Genomic DNA, 18,575 nt, shown 5'->3' with positions numbered 1-18,575 from the left:
TCGTTCGGTATTGGAAACCGATTCTGTACTGGTGAAAAGTTGTTCGGTACTGGAGGGCGATTCTGTGTTGGTGGAGGCTTGCTCGGTACTAGAGGACGATTCTGTGCTTGTGAAAACTGGTTCGGTCGTTGAAGGGGTTTCAGGGGCTCCTGTGGTAACCGCGGGGATGGAGTTGTCCGGATCCTCGGGTAATCTCGGGGTCTGTGTGCTGTCCTGAATAGTGTTCGCGGTGGTGTCTGATGTCTGTGGGCTGATAGTTGCTACAGTGGGGCTTGTGGTGTCATTGTTAGCGTTATCGCCGATATCGTTAACGGCGGTGGCGTTAAAGTCTACCTGGGAAACACTGCCAGCTTGTTGTTTTTGCAGCTGTGCAATCGCGTTTCCCTGTAGCTGTTCGTTCCTGATGCTGGCCGACTCCAATGCCTGATAAAGGGTCAAGAATCTCGGCTCGCCAGGACTTGAGACATCGATTGGTGGGGCCGAACCAGAGTTCTAGAAACAGAAATTACGTGCGTGCATGGGGTGCTATACATTAAATTCGGTGCCGAATCGGAACTGGTGACTTCCTTTTATGTACAGTTTCTACGTTGTGTCGATCGGTGTATTTACAATGGAACAAGGGATCTAAAGTACGCGTTGTTCGTTCATTAAAATCGACAGTTGAAAGATAAATCGATGTAAAACGAGGGATTATGAAAGTACATCGGTCATTTCGCAGATTAATTGATCTCATAATTGAGTGAGCATACACCATCTCTTGGTAGAAATACGAACTAGCCAAGGAAGAGGAGAAACCGAGGTTGCTTTAATGCATCAAGAAAACACAGCTATTAGCAAAGGAACGGTGAGCTAGAAACTCGTTCTCCAAGCGAAGGATCGTTTATACGGGCAATAGAGACTGGTTGCCCGCTCACTTTGATTTTTTCCTTTTTATCGTAGCTGTTAATCCTCTCTCACAGAGGTCTCCAGTGATATGTCTTTAACAACAGTATCTTCGAACAACATTGAAACGTGATTTTATTTAACAGAAATTTTAAATATTTTTAGAAAGACCTGATAAAGAACGGGTTAAGGATAACAACGATCAAACCGATTCAAAAATAACATATCATACGGTATTTGTAGATTTCCACATGTCAATTGACAAATGTATTAAGCAATATGAAACTAATTTGAAACTTGAATTTGGACAACTTGTTACAGAAAACCGAGATCGAGGCTACATGAAGGAGAAGTGAATTCATGACCTTAAGTCGCGTATCCTTATTTTCGTTCATAATGATTTTGATCCACCCACATGTCCTAAATACCATCCACGTTGAGACACTTTTAATGCAAACACATGACGCAGCGTTCATTTACTTTCACTCGTTAGCGCTTCGAACGCTGTGAAACGCGGATCACGAAAATTTGCCTATGTAATCGGAATGCGCTCGTATTAGAAAGTCAAGTCCCGTTACGTCGAATTTCAACAAAATGTTGCCTCGTTGGGAGTATAGTCACGTTACGTCTATTCAATTTTCATAAGTTCGTGGATATCATCGTGAGAGTATTCATTGAAGTCAGAATCGAACAAACCGACTTACATCGTAGTCAGTGCAGTGATATTCTTTCATTATGATTTTCTGGATTTATAGTTTAGAGATCAATAGGAGAGTGTACTTTTGAACTGGCTATTGCTTCTCAATTATGGCATTTCCCTATCTACCTTTAATAATTCTGATAGTAATTTTGATATGATTCGAAAGAATAATTTATGGACGCGATTAAATAAGAACGAACAACTGCATGTCGCGTGCGATCCAAAAACCAAAATATTTATTATCAAAGATATATATATATATATGTGTGTGTGTGTGTGTGTGTATAATCTTGTATAACACAATATATGCATTATGGTGTAAGTAAAACAACGTAAGTACCTGTACATATTAGTAAATGCAAACCCATGATAACAATTAGCATGAATCACAAAACTAAAAATAAACGTTAATAACATAAATGGTTATGTAGTTTTTATTCGTTTTCTTGTGTTACTTATAATCTTTTTTTATAATTTAACCATGGAAAAGGTTGCGTCTTGTAAACGGGAATTGTTCACACTATTGAAACTTATTGTGCGATACTCGTATCTATGTCGACAATACAAAATTGTACTAGCTGTATGGAATGGATAAAAAGAGATAAGAAGAAACGACTTTTAACATTATTGATAATATTTTGAAGAAAGCTCGGCAAGTATGATAATCCTTTGCGAACGATGAATCGTTATAATATTAATGGAAAGAAAAGATGATTAATAATTATTAGTAACGCGTCTAACTAAGTACAATCCGAATGATTAAATCAACGCAGTTTATTCGTATCGATGTCATTAGAATCGAGACTTCCAGACGGAGTTGTGATGACACCAATGTGATCGGTCCACGATGGTGATGCGACTGCTCCGATCTTCTCGGCTACCTTCGTGGTGAAAACCTTTTAAGCACAGAAAAAACGACCACACTGACTCACTGTTAACCACCTATAACTTTCTTCTTCTGCCACGTAATCTTACCTCGGTAATCATCGTCACGATCCATTTCTTTCACATATATACGACCTTCCATAATTTTTTAACGCTACTTTATAGTTTTCATTTATCGAGAACGAACATAATATTCTTAAATTTTCTCAATAATATCCAATAAACTTATTGTGAAAATTAAGAAACTTGCGGTGCAATGAGATATGATGAGACTAAAGAGTATCTTGCTCGAAGAAGTTAGAAAATGAATTTGAAGAATGTAGGAAAGTCTAACATGTTTATAACGTTTAATCTTTTGTGAATACTTCCTGAATGTTGTCGATATCTTTTTAAACATTTAATATCTTAACGATCTTACCTCTACGGGTGTAATTGGTGTAGTCGACGAACTAGTAATCGATGGCACGGTGGGCTGATAAATATTATTTTGTTTTCTAACGAATAATTCCGCTCCTTTGTATCTCGCACTAAAACGGGGTGGTTGTCCACTGGGGGTGACTCTGGGTGGTGAATTCTGTTCACAAACGACAGGATCGATTACTTCAAGTAAATAAACATTTTACTGACCTAAATGGAAATTCTTTTTTTAAATAAAGTTTCGAATTATTAACAAACCGAAAGACGATCGACATTTTATTTTTGTCAAATAATCAAGATTAATATTTACCACGTTGTTAACGTTACTGTATGATCCGGAAAACACAGGCGTCTTGTTACCAAGGGAACTCAGCAGCGGTGCCACCGTGCTTCTCAGTTGCTCCAGTAGTGTACTGTTTCCGCTCAGAAACGTGCTTCTGGTCGGATTGAACACATTCGAGTTACCGCTGTCGCCGTTGCTGCTGCCGGTAATTCCTGGCGTCTCCTGCGCCGTCTCGTTCGCGATCTTCAAGTTTACCTGTGGTCCCTGTGCTACCGATCGAGGAGATACCGTGGAGGTCTTTAAAGTGGCGTGGTATTTTGTCGACCTCGGTGTGATGGCGATTCCTACACCGTCGACCTTCGTACTGGATTCAGTTAAAGTCGTGGGAATTTCTGAATGTCTTCGATAGGTCGCGGTTCTAGGACGAAACTCGATCTTTCTCGTCTGTGCAGATAACCCCTCCGTTGTCGCCGATTTATCATCGATAGATTTTACCGAAGATTTCTTCTTCGAATATCTGCTGGTAGCTACGGGTAGTTTCGTGGTAAAGGTTGCTTGTTCATCCGTCGTCTTCTTCTCGAAAGATTTCTCATTGGTTCGTTTGCTGTAACGAGGTCTAAAAATGGGCTTGGTAGCGCTGGTAGCAAACTTCGATTTTTTTGTAATGTTCTCTTCCTGGGACGTTTGCGATTTGCTCTGTGTGGAGGAGTAAGATTTCTTAGGTGTCGACGTCGTGAAACTTTGGTCGATCGTTGCAGACTGCTCTCGCAATTTATTACGTGATTGATAGCTATAGGATTTCTTCGGTTTGATAGTAGTAACGAGATCGGTAGTCTCGACGCGTTGAGTGGAGTAAAGCGAAACCTTCATGTTCTTGGTCGGCGTCGAATCTTCTTCCTTCGACTTCTTTCCTCCACGATCACTGGCTAAACGAACTCTCGTCGAGTCGATGGTTGTCGCCGATCCCTGTTCAGCGGAGGTGATCATGGACGGGTTCGTGGTTAGCGCGTACGGTCTGGTCGTTTCCTCAGCAATGGCTCTCTCTTCGATCGAGATCGAAGTGACCATTCGCTCCGCAATGACCCGCCCCTTCTTTAAACTATACGGTCTGCCGGTGACCTTTGAAGAATCGTCGTGAGCTTTCCTCGAACTAGGAAGTTTCAAGGTTTTTACGCTGACCTCTTCCTGAGTGCTTTCTACGGAAGTGGAAGGCCTGTTGCGTCCCGGTGCTGCGGCAGCGGGCTTAGAGTATTTGGCGACCTTGCTCGTCTCATCGACCACCGGCACGCCGGTTGGTTTCCGTTTGCTGAAAGAGGAGGCCGTGGTTGCGTCGAGATCATTCTCCTCGATGTTCAACTCTGGCTTCACTAACCTCCTAGCCAGCTCCAGTTTCATCCTCGATCTTTCAGCGAACAGAGCGGCTGACGATTTTTTCACCTGAAAGGGTCGTTCAAACAGCTCCGTTTTAAGATAGTGGAAAACCGCTGTCGAGACTGAAGCCGGCTCCGGAAGCTCGAGCGGGAACTCTGTTAGTGTGCCACGGTCTCGACGAGCTTTCCATCGACAGGAGACGTTCTCAAGGTCGCTCGGAAAGCATACACTCGCAACAGGTCGGGAAACGAAGGACGGTACCGATTCGATTATGGGAAGACGACATAGCGCGCGGCCGATATTTTCCTACATGAAGAATAGGAGCTTGAGGAAGCGTAGAAACGAGACGATCCAGGCCGCCATTTGACTCGTAACGAGCTCGAGCCACGATTTCACTGTACTGGACAACAACTGGAAAGTTTAATCAATGTTATCAGCACACGCGACTCGAGGATACATTTCATTGAGTGCGAAAGAAGGAGAGCGAAGTGTGAAAACGACCATTTTGTGAACGATCCATAGAGACGGTGACAAACGCGGTGACAAACTAATCGATGTACAAAATAACACAAGCCTGGCTCCAATGAAGCTTTTCTTATTTCCATTAATCGTATGCTATAAAAATGAATGGTTAACTTCGTACTAATGTGAAACTATCTATCGTTCCAGTGAGGAAAAAAAAATCATGTATCATCTAACGATTATTCGAGGATGGTTCTTAAAAGCGCCGATCAAGCGATTAGCTGCGGTGAGGAGGTGATATAATTCAGTTTCCCGTACAGTCATGAAAGTTCTTCTGTGCTCTTTTTATACTGTAGTCTGGTTCGGTGTAAATTATAGCGATTGCAGAACAAAAGGAAACAAGTTTGTAGTTCATAGATCTTTCGTTACTTGTTTTACTCATGAATAATGACAATTTCGGGCATCGATCTTAAAAACGTGGGTTTCTTTATCGACGACGTAGAATGAAATCATGCATGTTCGAGAAAATCAGTTAAATTAATCGATTTAATGAAATGAAAAAATTTTTAGATATAAAAATAATTTTAGATATATAGGAGTTACTCTACATTCTGACCATCTATTATTGTTAATTTTGTTTCATATCTTTAAATACAGTTTTTACTTGAAAACAAAGGATTTTTACAACAAACTCAATTTCCATGTAATTACGAGACTGAAAGTCGTTCATTTGTTCATGGTTTCGAACAGAGGTAGAATGTATGATCCTACAGAATAAAAAATTTATTGACTCTGTAATAAATTGCGTTTCTCTTCTCTTATGTTTACTTTCTGCCACGTTTAATTCTCCTTCTACCTTTCGTTCTAAAAAATTTACTGCTGAACCTCTGATATCATCGGAATTAAAGATAATAGAAAATGCCGAAAAGAAATTCCTTGAAAGTAAATCCAACAACTTCTGATTGTTTCGAAACCGATGATGCAATTAAGAAAATCATCACTTTATGTGAAAAACGTCATTCATGTAAATTTTATTCTATTATTCTAATGTGCTACCTAGGAAATTTTCCCAATTTTTAAAATTTTTAAACCATTTATTCCTGTTTCCATTTATTATCATACGCGGTAAATATAAGAACAAATATAAGCGACAAATGTAGCAACGATTTAAAGTGAAAGTCACGAAGTTAAGACATCGTGGGGTATATAGACGCTCGGTAAATACTTAAGATCATTTTCACAAGAACAAATTTTACTCTGCATTCACGATTCATTATTTTCACATAGAATAATTTCTTTTGGTTGCTTCATCCCTGTCATTAACCATTCCTCGTGTCTATAATGAACAAGAAATTTAGAAGTCTAAGCATCAATAAGATAGATATCTTACGTGGAAAACCTCTTCCAGTAGAAGACGTAACTCCGAACTCTACCTATCAAAGTTACCTCGCTGGGAATAAATCGGGACGCGTTATGTTCAGGTAAGTCAAATAAACCTTCACTTTCTCCATCGAGAACCCAATACAAAAGCAACTGAACGAAAACCAAAAACCAGTTTATAAACTGCGTAATGCACGTGAGCCCTGAATAAGTCGGGCTCGATAAGTAAGCACATTTCCGCGATAAACGAAAGTAAAAATAGAAGTCCACTTTCGAAGAACGTTTCGATCAAAGTTTTATATTCGTTTGGACCTTGAGAGAACTCCACGTCGAGGATTCGTCGTTCCTCGTGTTAAAGGATATCGTTCGATCCAGTCGCGTTTGGAGATGAACGATATCATCGAAGCAGTTGGTTACGATGATGTATCGCAAAATCTCAAAAGCATCTGATTTTACCAAAATCGTGGGAACGATGCAGATTTTTCACCAACCACCAGAGGAAAGCTTGTCTTTCAGTTGGCATTTCTTTCCCTTTGTTAATCGCGCATCATTGTCCAGTCTCAATTGGTCGTCAATGATGTTACAAGCAAACGATTACATAGTTCGTAGACTTTTACCTCGCCAACAAATTAGTGTTGATTCCAAGGCGAAACTTTAGTACACATATTCGTACGTAAGTTGTTTTGAAGCTTTTCAAACATTGCGAAAATAGTGAAAGAAGAAGTATCTTAGACGATCACAGCATTTGCGAATATACAACAAAAGAATTATTTCTTAAACTATTAAAGATACAGTCGACATATAGATATTTACTGTTCTTCGCAAAACACTTTTAAGCAAAGAACCTTTCTTAGTTAGATTTACGATAGTTTGAGAAATAATTATAAATCAATCGTACTACGTTTACACACATATGACGTTTTCCGAAACTGCAGCATTTTCTAGAACAAAATAGTAGCTAAATGAAATTCACAATGACCAAAGCAAAACAGAACGAAACAACGTATTTAAGAATTTTCAGATACTAATGACATCGACATAAATATAGACCAAGCACTTCTATCGAAAGATAATCGATAAAACAATAATTAAAAGCCGCTAACCGTTAGAAACGAGACACATTAGAAACGTTTGCAGTCGGTTTCTCCTAAAAATGGAAGAGAAGCTCTACGAACGCATCGAGGAGATACATAGAGGATGGTGGATACATAGAGCACAAGCGATCACGTAATACAATGATTTATCTGTAGTCTTACGCGTCGCAATCCTGTGCCATTTATCAACGTTAAGGGATTCACGACTAAAGTTTCATCCGTCAAAACATTTGCTGAAGCTGCGGTTTCGAGGTCGTCAGGCTCGAACGCCATCGAGTTGTTCCTCGAGCGTCGACCATAGATATTCCTCTCTTGTTCCTACACGAATTGTTTTGACTTCAAAATGCAAATTACTGATTCCTTGACTATTACGATAGAAATAGTACTAGTGTCTATTTTATGAAGCCGTTGGAAAAAAATTCGCCAAAAGATAAGAACGGTAAAGTGGTAATTGTGTGATTTGTTACGTGCATGCTGATTAAGTTGTTTAGTGTTAGAAAATGTATAATACATCGTCCCATTTCGTCGCAGTCACTTGTCGTTTTTTAATTTTTTGTTTAGTCCTTCAGCGGTTTACTGTACCATTATTTTACAACAACGCAATAATATCAGTCAGTGTCAACTATTACGACGTCTACGTATTAAGGTACTGTCGTAATGAAAGCTGTAGACTGTTGAACTAGAATAGAAGCATAGAAATGTATGTTACACTTTATTAATTAAAAAACAAGAGAGACTTTATTTAGATGCTGTAAGCTGATATGAAGGGCATTCTGAACTCTTACCTCCAATGGCGTTCTAGAGGTGGTTTTTGAGGCTGGTATTTTCGTGTTGGTATTCTTCTGAAATAATACTTTTCGATTAGGACACACCATATTCTTTCTAGAATTCTATCAATCAGGATTGTAACGCTAATCGTTATACGCGTATTAAGTTTTTGCCATATATTGCATATATCATATGTATATTGATTCGGAAATAATTTTAAATATTTCACAAGGCATGAAAGAAACTATATGTGAAACGTGTTTAAAAAGAAGTAAAGTGTTATATGTAAGTGTTATATGACTAGTCGTTCGCGTGTGAGACTTATTACTTATTACACAATGAAATTAATTGAAGTAATGAGACAGTTGAGAAATCGTTCGTTCGTAATGGGAGTGACAACACTTAAACATTCTTTAAAGCTGAAAGCATACAATTTCTTGTTTTAAGTTCTCTATTCTTTAATCAATGCAGTTTTATTACAAGTACTATTCATAGTGTTACCACTCCCCTTGTAATTCAATAATTGCGTTCAAGTACACATATCTGTCTCTATAAAGCTATCTATATTTCTTTTTATCCGATGAAACTACAAATTTATAGGATATTTCGTTACTGAAATGTAAGCTTAATTCCAATTAAAAAATCCAATTAAGAAATAGAACTCACCAACTGAGTTAACCTCGCCTTAAATTCAGGCGGGTAATTATCACTTTCTTCAAGCGCCGCAATCACCTTGCCATTTCCAAAGGTTTTGTTGCCTCTTCTGTAGCTCTTGGTCGTGGTTTCAACCACAGTGGAACTCTCGTCCGTCGTTTGCAGCTTCTTGAGGCCTCTTTTCGTGCCAAACGTGGAACTTTCGATAGTCGTTATAGTTTCGGTGCTGGTCGATTGTTCGTTGGATGGTACCACTTCGTTCGTTTGATCCCTTGGCGAAGACACGATCGTCTTCGAAATATTTTCAGAATTAAAATGAGCTGGTCGCCTTCTGAGCGTCCAGCCTGGATTTCCATGCGACTGGGAATCGTTTTTCCATGAAACAGTTTTTCTAGACTCTGTCACGTTTGCAGATCCTTCAGGCGAGGGTTTTCGACCTCTGAACCCTAGTCCGTGATTGAAGAAATCCTCTTTCTGTTTTCTACCGTGACTTCCGCTTCTGCCTCTTCCTCTACCTCGTCCTGATGCTTCGAGGGTTGAAGCAGAAGTCGATAATGGTCTTGATGTTGCTCTTGGACTTGGAGTAGTCGCTAATCTTATGGTCGTACTTGTTATCTCAGAATCGGTGGCTGTTACGTCGGTAAAAACTGTTGTATCTGGCGCAACAGTTGTGGTAACATCTGTTTAAGGAATTTTTATTTATATAATTTCTATTATAAAATTCTATTTTATTATATTCTTCTATATATCTTCTATTATAAATTATATTTCTATAATTTTTATTTATATTAGTTATATAATTTATTACTTATATAAACAGAATTTAATATTTTATAATATAATTTTATTCTTTACAGCTAATTGTAATTACTTAATTAACTGTTACGTATAAAACTGGATGTTTCACCCTCAAGTAAGATAAATGAACCTTTTTATGTATCATTAAAATTATTGCATCAAAATTCAATCTACAATCAGGTTATCAAATATTCTTTTAACAGCAAGACTATATTTAAATTATTATTATATGATTAACTAATTATCTCACCCATAGTAATAGGTGTGGTAACATCCGATCTCGACTTGCTTCTCGATCTTCCACGCATATCCTGAGTATCCTGTCTACGACTGTCGGTAGCTCTTGGAGTAACATCGGGAATTCTCGATCTCCTATCCGAAGAGTTTCTTTCTCCAGCCACCTTCCGCTTCACATTCCTTTCTGAAGCACCTCCCGAAATAGGTTTCATATTATTTTCCACATTTCTACCTCTAGACCTTGATCTAGACTCGTTCACAGAATTCTTCTTGATCTCGGAACCTCTGGAACGATCTCTAGAAACCGTATTCCTTCTCGAACTAACAACCTGTTCGTTAGCTTCTGTCGTCGTAGAATCGCTGAACTTTGAAGATCCTCTTGGAGAAGCAGATCTAGATGATCCAGAAGCCTCGGAGTCGTTCGACCGTCCACGACTTTTCGATCTTTCGAATCCTGTCCGACTGGATCTGGATGACTCCTTAGCGTCCGATCTTCTCTGAGAAGCTACATCAAATCCAGTGGTTACATCCGAAGCTGGATTTCCTGTTTCATCTACAGTGAGGGGAATATCGACTCTTACACTTTCGGATTCTGATAAAAGAGGATCTGGACCTCTTCGAGCAATAGAATTATTCTCCGCATTGTTCACCTTCGATCTACCAGATCTGGTACTCCTTTCAATCTTCTCTGTAGTCGATCTACCTCTACTTTCTCTTCTAAACGAAGCTGTAGTGGTTTCAACATCCCTAAATTTCTTACTGTTGTACCTTCTAGACGTAGGGATTTGTGTCTTTAGATCTTTCATCGAATAAGTCGTTTGAATCTTTCTTCCGGTTCTAGATCTCGAAGACTCCGTGGTTGCCAGGAACACGGATGGTCCTTTGTTGTCCAATCTCTCAGTGACAGTTGAATTATTCGCTCTTCCATTGGACGTTCTTCGAGAAATCCCTTTGGACGTTTCGAATTTTTGTTCATTATTTTTTAACTTTGTTCCTTTGTTGCTTTCAGAAAAATATCTTTTGCCGTCTCGTCTGTTAATCGTTGGCTCTACCCTTTTAGTTTCCTCGAATCTTTTGCCTGAAGTTCTTCTCCACTCGCTTGTGACATCTGTCGCTGTTGAAACACTTCCCCTTTCGGTCGTTCTGATCGTTCTAACGGTCGAATGTTCGCTCGTGTCGAACTTTGGTTCTGAATTGATCACAGAAGCTTGGATTGTTCTTTCGAAATTCGAGAGCGTTTCCGATTGCGCTGATCTGTCCCACTTCGTTTTGGATCTCGATAGCGGCGAAGGTGATACTGTGGTTGCTTCCTCCAGTGATTTGGAATTGAATCTCAAAGTGCCACGATTTGTAGCCTTATGATCATCGATCTGAACAAATTATGACCATTAGCATTTATTATTTTATACTGTTACTAATTTTTAATACAATAGTATTTTTATAATATTGACATTAGTATTAAACTACTCGCAAATCCAAAAAGTTTGCTCAATTTGCCTAAGACAATTTTCCCTCATCATAACGGTAATCGTAACGGTATAACACTGATACGTCACAGAGATTTAATTGGTTAAATTACCTGCTCAAACAGTGACCATTAACGTAACGTGCCTGCATTCCGTGTTTAAGTCGGTGTTTTAAATAAATTAACTCTACACTAAGAAATTCATTCACAATCAGACCCAGACTGCTTTCGACTTGGTTCAAACATTCAAATTTATTCAAATGTATGCGTTACACGATCTCCATCTTCATGGTTAAACTTCATAATAATCGTCGCGACGACAGGGAAGAATAGATCGTTGATTTCAGCGTTTATTAGATCGACGTTCATTAGATCCTGGTTAGTGAAAATTGTCGTTTAATCGGATATTTCGCTATTAACTACCGGTTTTGAAATTGTAGAACGATCGATTTGCGGACCACAATTTATAATGCATCAGAATGCGACGAATCTCATTATCTATTTCCATAATGCGACGATAACGCGACGATTTCGCGTGTAAAGGATGTTGCATCAGCGGTTCGACCACGATCGCGATCAATGATTCTTTTGTAAATCCTGTTATGATGATAGTCGACATTATATACATATACAAAGTAAATATAGGATCGCCGAGGAAGAACTTTATCGTGTTACAGGCGAGCTCCGATGAAGAATGTTGTGCCACGTAATAGGTGACATTTGCTTTGACGATTCTGACGTTGATGAGACAAAATTAATATCCTTAATAGGCTAACAGATAATTTTAACACGCGCGCACTTGTTTTGTTCCATGTAATAGGATGTATTAATTATAGAAGGTGCATATGTATATCGATATACAGGGTGTCTTAAATTCTTTTTCACAAACGGTACCAGAGGTTTGCTATACTAGAGAGTAAAAGTAAAAGGAAGATATTATAATAAATATATGTATATGCCGACACTGCCAATGAAAAGTGCGAGGCAATATTGATATTTTTAGTTGGGAAAATATGTGGCAAAGAAAAAGCGGGAAGCGAAGGGAAACAAACTGCTGATGGTTTATTACTACATCAGGAAGAGAGAACAGGTTCATGAGATAAAGTTAAGGTGAAAGCATCGTGCTTAAGCAAAATGCAGGAATATTCGCAACTGCTTTGACTTTTTAGAACAGATTATTGATGTTCTTGGGAATGTTGCAGATTAGATTGTGAAATAGTAAACGGAGTTAATGGTTCTCTATGATGCTCTACTACATGCACTGTAATTATTTATTATTTAGAACATCATAGAGAACCATTAGCCCCGTACATATAAGTGTATGTACGTCTTCGAAAATGTTAAAGGTGAATTAGCCAAGCGGATAAAAAATCTACAATATTTCCGTACTATGTTGAACTATTTCTACTGAAATTATTGAAATTATAGGGGAGTGAATCGGAATTTAGACTATTTAAGCTCGCATAAATCGATATTATTCTGGTTATAGTTAATCGAATAGTATAAATGGCAGGAATTGAATTACTCTATCAAGTCGTGAAAGAATATGCATTAAATATTTATCAGATATTCGCCGAGAATAGTTAAAAAAATTAACAAGTTGACGTTTCACCGTTTAAACAGATAACCAGTATTCATCTTGAATTACAATTCTTCCGTGTCTAACGACAATAAACGACGTTATAACTAGATTCGTGATTTCATTTACTAGTCGTTCAGTTCGGTCACTGCTAAACGTACCTTCAGTCACGAAATTAATTTGCCAAAAAAAGACTCAAATTTTGATTTCCAATTCCTAGAGAACCCACAATTTTTGTGAATTTAATTACACTTTCAGTTGAGAAGATTAATACAAAAAAGACTATCTCTTAGATCTTACTATATTAAACTGTGCAAGAAATTAATTAACAAATAACATATCGTGAAATAGAATTCTGAATGTAGTATTCGTTGCCCGACTGTTATTTCCTTTCCGAGTAGTTAAACATAACATCTCAAATAGCAGCAGTTACTATAATTTTCCGTTGCGTTGGCTACGTTAGTTTATTAGTCTATTAGTTACACTCTTTCAATTGCAACAACAAATCAATGCGACTTCTTGAGATTTCTCAACAATAATACGATAGATAGATAATTAATAAATTTGACTTTTAAACGATACAATTTTCATAATTAGAGTTTAATAGATAACTTATTCCTCTAAGAATGAATCATTCCTTGGTTCTTTGTACACGTGAAACATTATGATTAGAAACAAAACTACTAGTGCAACATTATGATTACATTAACAACGATTCAGGGTAAACATTATCATATGTTAATATTATTCTATATAGATCCTTCCTAAATTATTTCCAATAGAAACTAAGCTTAAAATCTAACATTGCTGATACTCAGAGTATCATCGCATCATACTGTTCTATGGAACTAATAAAAATCTTTTTCTTACAACAATATTTGAAACAAATATCGTTGCATCACGCAATAATGACGCATTGACGATAAAAAAAAGATAGTTCTACCGTTTCTGCAATACGAATAACCTCCACAACCACGGGTCAAGTGGCTGTATTTACCTAAGAATTTTTTAAGCATTATAATACAAAGACAGTGATACTTCGAACGTGGCTTGGTGTTCCAGTTTCGTTTATCCGTATCTGCCCGTAAGGTACACGTAGCGTGGAATCGACACTGAAAGTAAAAGTCGGTGTTTCACGTCACGTTACCTAGTCAAGCATGCAGCCGAACTCGAGAACAGCCTTAAACACGGCTGGCTGAATGCGCGACTAACTACTGTAAATAGACCTGCAAAATAACGTCTTTGCTGAGTTTCCCAAGCACGAATCACTTTTTTTCTCGACATTTTTGTCAGACCAGCTGAAATCAGCTAGATAGAACGATTCGACAACAAACTGTTTTAGATAGATATGCTTCTCCTCCTTTAAATAAAAGAGCGAAAGGACAGATATTGACAAGGAAGACGATCGAAAGAAGGGGTAAGAGGATCTATCGATCGATCTTCTCGATTGTGAAAGGTGTGTTCTCAAGTCCTGATAAAAGGAAAGACGAATCTCGATAGAAGTGAACGCACTTTCGCTGGATGAGACTCGTAACATGAAACCTTCCCATTCTCGCTCAATTAACTTGACTATGATTCAAGCGAGCATAGTTACTTGTTAAATCTGAGAATCAAAGAATTAATATAGATTACTGCAAATAAAATGATAAATTGCTACGCGAGTTACACTCGTTGTTCCTCATTTGGCGCACAATATTAATTTCAGGGTTGAGAAATTTTGCCATTTATATCATATATGATAGAATGCATTATGGAGCATTATGGAGGATAGCTGATTATGTTTTATCTGCTCTGAAATCTAGCACGCGTTTTTATTGAATTTTAGGCATATCTAAACTGATTTTACACATTTCGTAATTACGACTTTGTGGACTAAAACTAGTTTTAATATTAATTTCTAGCTGGTTCGGTTCATATATTCTAGAATACTACTTTCCATATGTGTCCTACTAAAGATCTTCTTTTGCTGCAACGGCGAATCAAAATTCATCAATCAAGCTTTACGTGTTTAACATAAAAAGAGAAATTTCATTCTGAGATGACCTCGATTTTAATACCGTATACCGAATAAGTAACGTCTGATGAGAACGATAATCATCTGTCAACGAAATTCATCAAGTCAACTTTCTTCACGAAATGCAAATCGAGTATTCAAACTGAAGATTTGCAGAAAGATCATCATTTTCCTTCAATCTCTCTTTATACAACTGAATCAATCCATTTTCAACTTGTGGAATGTAAATGACTAAATTATACTCTATGTACTCTATGAATTCTGAGAGATCACTAATTATATTTTCACAATCTGCCATCAATAACCGAGATCCCGACGTATCACCCTCGAGCAAAACGAGGTGTACCCTAAAATCCTCTGAAACTGAGTGAAGATATTTGAAATTGCACAATGAGCGCGCAAGTGAAGTTGAAAAATCGCAAAGCGCGTAGGAAAATTAACGCTATGAATAATACCAGGACATTGCCATTCCGACCTACGTCGCAATTACGTCCGCGCTCGCTTTCGAAGCAAAGCGAAACAACAGTTTTCCTTATTTGGCACAAACCAGTCAAAATGGTGTCCAGATCGAATCTACATAATGGTGATATGGATATTCGCATAAAACTGTATCTGGTTAGCGACAATGGTGTATCTAGCTAACAGGAGAAACATGTGAGAAATACTGTGAAGGTGGTAGTATTATTTTCCAATCTCTTTAACTCTATCGAGTATTCGCGATTTATCGTAATAATTTTAGGAATTATTAATCTAAATCCTTTTACGATATTTAACTTATTGAACAAGTTTATATCTCTAACATTTTCGTGTCTGCTCAATTTCACTATATTTACATGTACATAACGTTAACAGATAAACATAAGACGTAACATAATTTGCCTAATTTCTATTCTTAAATATTAAGTATCGTTTCATATTTCAATCGTCGTACAATCGTAGTACAATTATTATATTCAGATTTGAAAATAAAATAACGGTAGTAATTGCCGCGAAATTCATACAAGTAGGACAAAATTGGATGATTCTCTTTTGTAATCGCTATTAACGTTCAGAAGGATTTCCCAAGAACTTTCCTACGAACCAATAAATTGGTCCTTTAAAAGGCTGAAATCAAAGTGCAGTTTCTCCCGTTTCTAACAAACGTGTGATATTCGATTATTTTTTCCGATAAGATAAAAAATCAGCAAGAGGTAATCTTGAATTTTTCCATTCGAACGGATGTACGTAACAATGAAGATCCTTGCAACACGAATACCTCCCCTATGTAATTACAAATTGCCTGTTTATTTGCGTAATTGGAAGACATGAAACGAGATTCTTGCTAGTTAAGGGAATCTTCGGTCGAACTCTCGCCATTGGTAATTTCAAATACATCTCCGGCGATTATGAACATGCAATACAATATGTAACAGTCCTGTAACGGGAAATGGCAAACATAATTGGGCTTGCACGATGTTCCAGTGATTAGAAAAAAATGTAACTATAGTTCTGATGTGAAAGATTGGTTCGATTCGTATGTGTAATCGTTACGCGATGAAGTAACATTGTTACGCGATTAATAGGCCAGATATAATTTGTTCCTAATAAAAGAAAAATAGTAGATTCAATAATATGTTGCATAAAACAGTTAACAGGCTTTGTGTACAAGAGCTAAAGTAAATATCATATAACAAAGTAAATAATAAAGTAAATAAAAATATTGCATTTTCTATAATTCAATTTCAATAAAAGGTGTTTTTATATTTTTACAAATATTGCACTGAAAAGTAAAGCTTTATTACACGTAATTAGTACAAACGAATTACTGAATTTTATGTTCAAATGTTTGAAATTGACTGTAACCTTACCTAATCTCTTAATTATCTAACAAAACAAAAGTAAACGGTTTTAACAATCTTATTCTTTGTCGACGCTAATAAATAAATAAATTTGAACTTCAATCATAGTCAAATTACTTTTACAATAATTACGTCATGATATCGGTATCATATAATTCCCACATCTTTTCTCAAAATTTTGGCAGATAAGAAGAATGTGCATACTGTACCATGTCGAAGGTTACATAACTTAGATACTGAAATGCATAAATCTTGTTTGTAACCATCTGTATCATCGACAATATGATCGAATGAAAATAGAAATAATCCACATGGTCTGTAATTATTTATTTGAAGCCAAACTTTCCTGTTATCATGTCCTATGTTGTTATGTACGTGTTGTCGATATGGCAGCGCAATCGTATGTAATATCGGGCGCTGCAAATTATTGGAAAAGTGTATTACGCTGACAACGGTGAGAGGCCGATTCATATCCTCGAAGGTAGACCGCTTCGCCAGTGTCGAACCAACTCGCGAAGGACACTACCCGAGTGTCCAGAATCAACCAGAATTTTGTTCTCCTTGAAAACATGTCTCCAAGCATTTTAAATCTCAGACCCTTATACGTATTTTCCTTTTTTTCTTTCTATTATTTAATTTGTTTTAAACGGGCGGAATTACTAGTTAAAGAGTGCAAATTTTTATTCCATTGCAATCTACATACATCGATAAAATAAACATATACTTCATTCTAGGCTTAAGAGAGAGTCAAAAGATATCCACCGAATTCGAAACGTTGCTAAATATTCTAAACTCTTAAGCGTCTTAGGGTTATAAATAATGAATAATAAATGAATTAATAAATGACGAATATACCCATTACCCCCTTATAATCATTTTTTTCCAAAACTGATATAACTGACTAATGTCTACATATTATTTACATTTAACTGTTGTATGATATAAATTAAAAAGAGTAAGAGTGTTCGTCGTCAATGATCGATACTTAAGCGTATTGTCCTTGGATTTCGACAGGACTTTGATCTGCCAGTTTGCATCTCAATTTCGATCGAAGGTGTACTTTCACCGTCTAGACTTCCGACATCGGTGAATCCGTAAAAGACAGCTGATTATCTAGCGGTTAAGACTACGAAACCGACAGGCTCCTAAAGCTAGAGGACGATTATCACCGGTTCAACCATCTCGATTTAACCAATAAGAAAGCTCTGGCAAGAACGGTGAATTATTCATGGAATTATTAAATATTTTCCACGTCGCTTGACTCCATGATCCGAGACATAGACGCGATTTCACCTAATCAGCACTTCTCACTGTAACCAGAAAATGATGGAACAGTCTTGCGAAATCTTCATAATCATTTATTCAAATTCTAGCTAGATCCCAAATAGATATTATCTTGAAGACTAGATGATATCTTACGGATAAACATTGAAAATGAATTATTATTCATCAATCGTTTCTACAGGATTGAATCGAAGCAATTAGTATTTAAATGCTAGTACTAAAGCTATTGTTCACATTGATACTATTGATCAATCAAAACCGTTACAAAAAAAAACTCATCCAAATTTAAATATCTTTCTTGTATCTGACAACATGTACATGTGACTGCAATCAAGTTGGAATAAATGGAATGACGATAGTTAACAAAGAAAAACTTGGACAAAATCCACAACCGGATTTCGTAACGATTAAACAACAAATCAGGCAACGCATTGACCTAATAGATTTAATGAAATACATCTAAG

At 37.1% G+C, this 18,575-nt stretch overlaps 1 protein-coding gene across 5 annotated transcripts in view; it reads right to left on the bottom strand.

The window, feature by feature from the left end:
• The window catches only part of LOC138180598 (mucin-2), a 46,057-nt gene that overhangs the window by 11,438 nt on the left and 16,044 nt on the right, over window positions 1-18,575 (bottom strand). For 2 of the 5 annotated variants that reach the window (XM_069114614.1, XM_069114617.1), the window contains exons 3-9: window positions 9,945-11,301; window positions 8,909-9,576; window positions 8,260-8,316; window positions 7,637-7,792; window positions 3,195-4,604; window positions 2,886-3,041; window positions 334-492 (exon numbers count right to left, since the gene is read on the bottom strand). In XM_069114614.1, the coding sequence (XP_068970715.1) occupies window positions 334-492; window positions 2,886-3,041; window positions 3,195-4,604; window positions 7,637-7,792; window positions 8,260-8,316; window positions 8,909-9,576; window positions 9,945-11,301 (3,963 nt within the window). Of the gene's footprint in view, window positions 1-18; window positions 493-2,885; window positions 3,042-3,194; window positions 4,605-7,636; window positions 7,793-8,259; window positions 8,317-8,908; window positions 9,577-9,944; window positions 11,302-18,575 lie in introns of all 5 variants that reach the window. The other 3 variants (XM_069114616.1, XM_069114619.1, XM_069114618.1) reach the window with 3 other exon arrangements.

Source organism: Bombus flavifrons, chromosome 6 (assembly GCF_040668555.2).
Source record: "Bombus flavifrons isolate JBK064 chromosome 6, iyBomFlav1_principal, whole genome shotgun sequence".
Lineage (NCBI taxonomy): Eukaryota > Metazoa > Arthropoda > Insecta > Hymenoptera > Apidae > Bombus > Bombus flavifrons.
The sequence above is the reverse complement of the archived record's forward strand: the minus strand, read 5'-3'. Positions and strand labels throughout refer to the sequence as shown.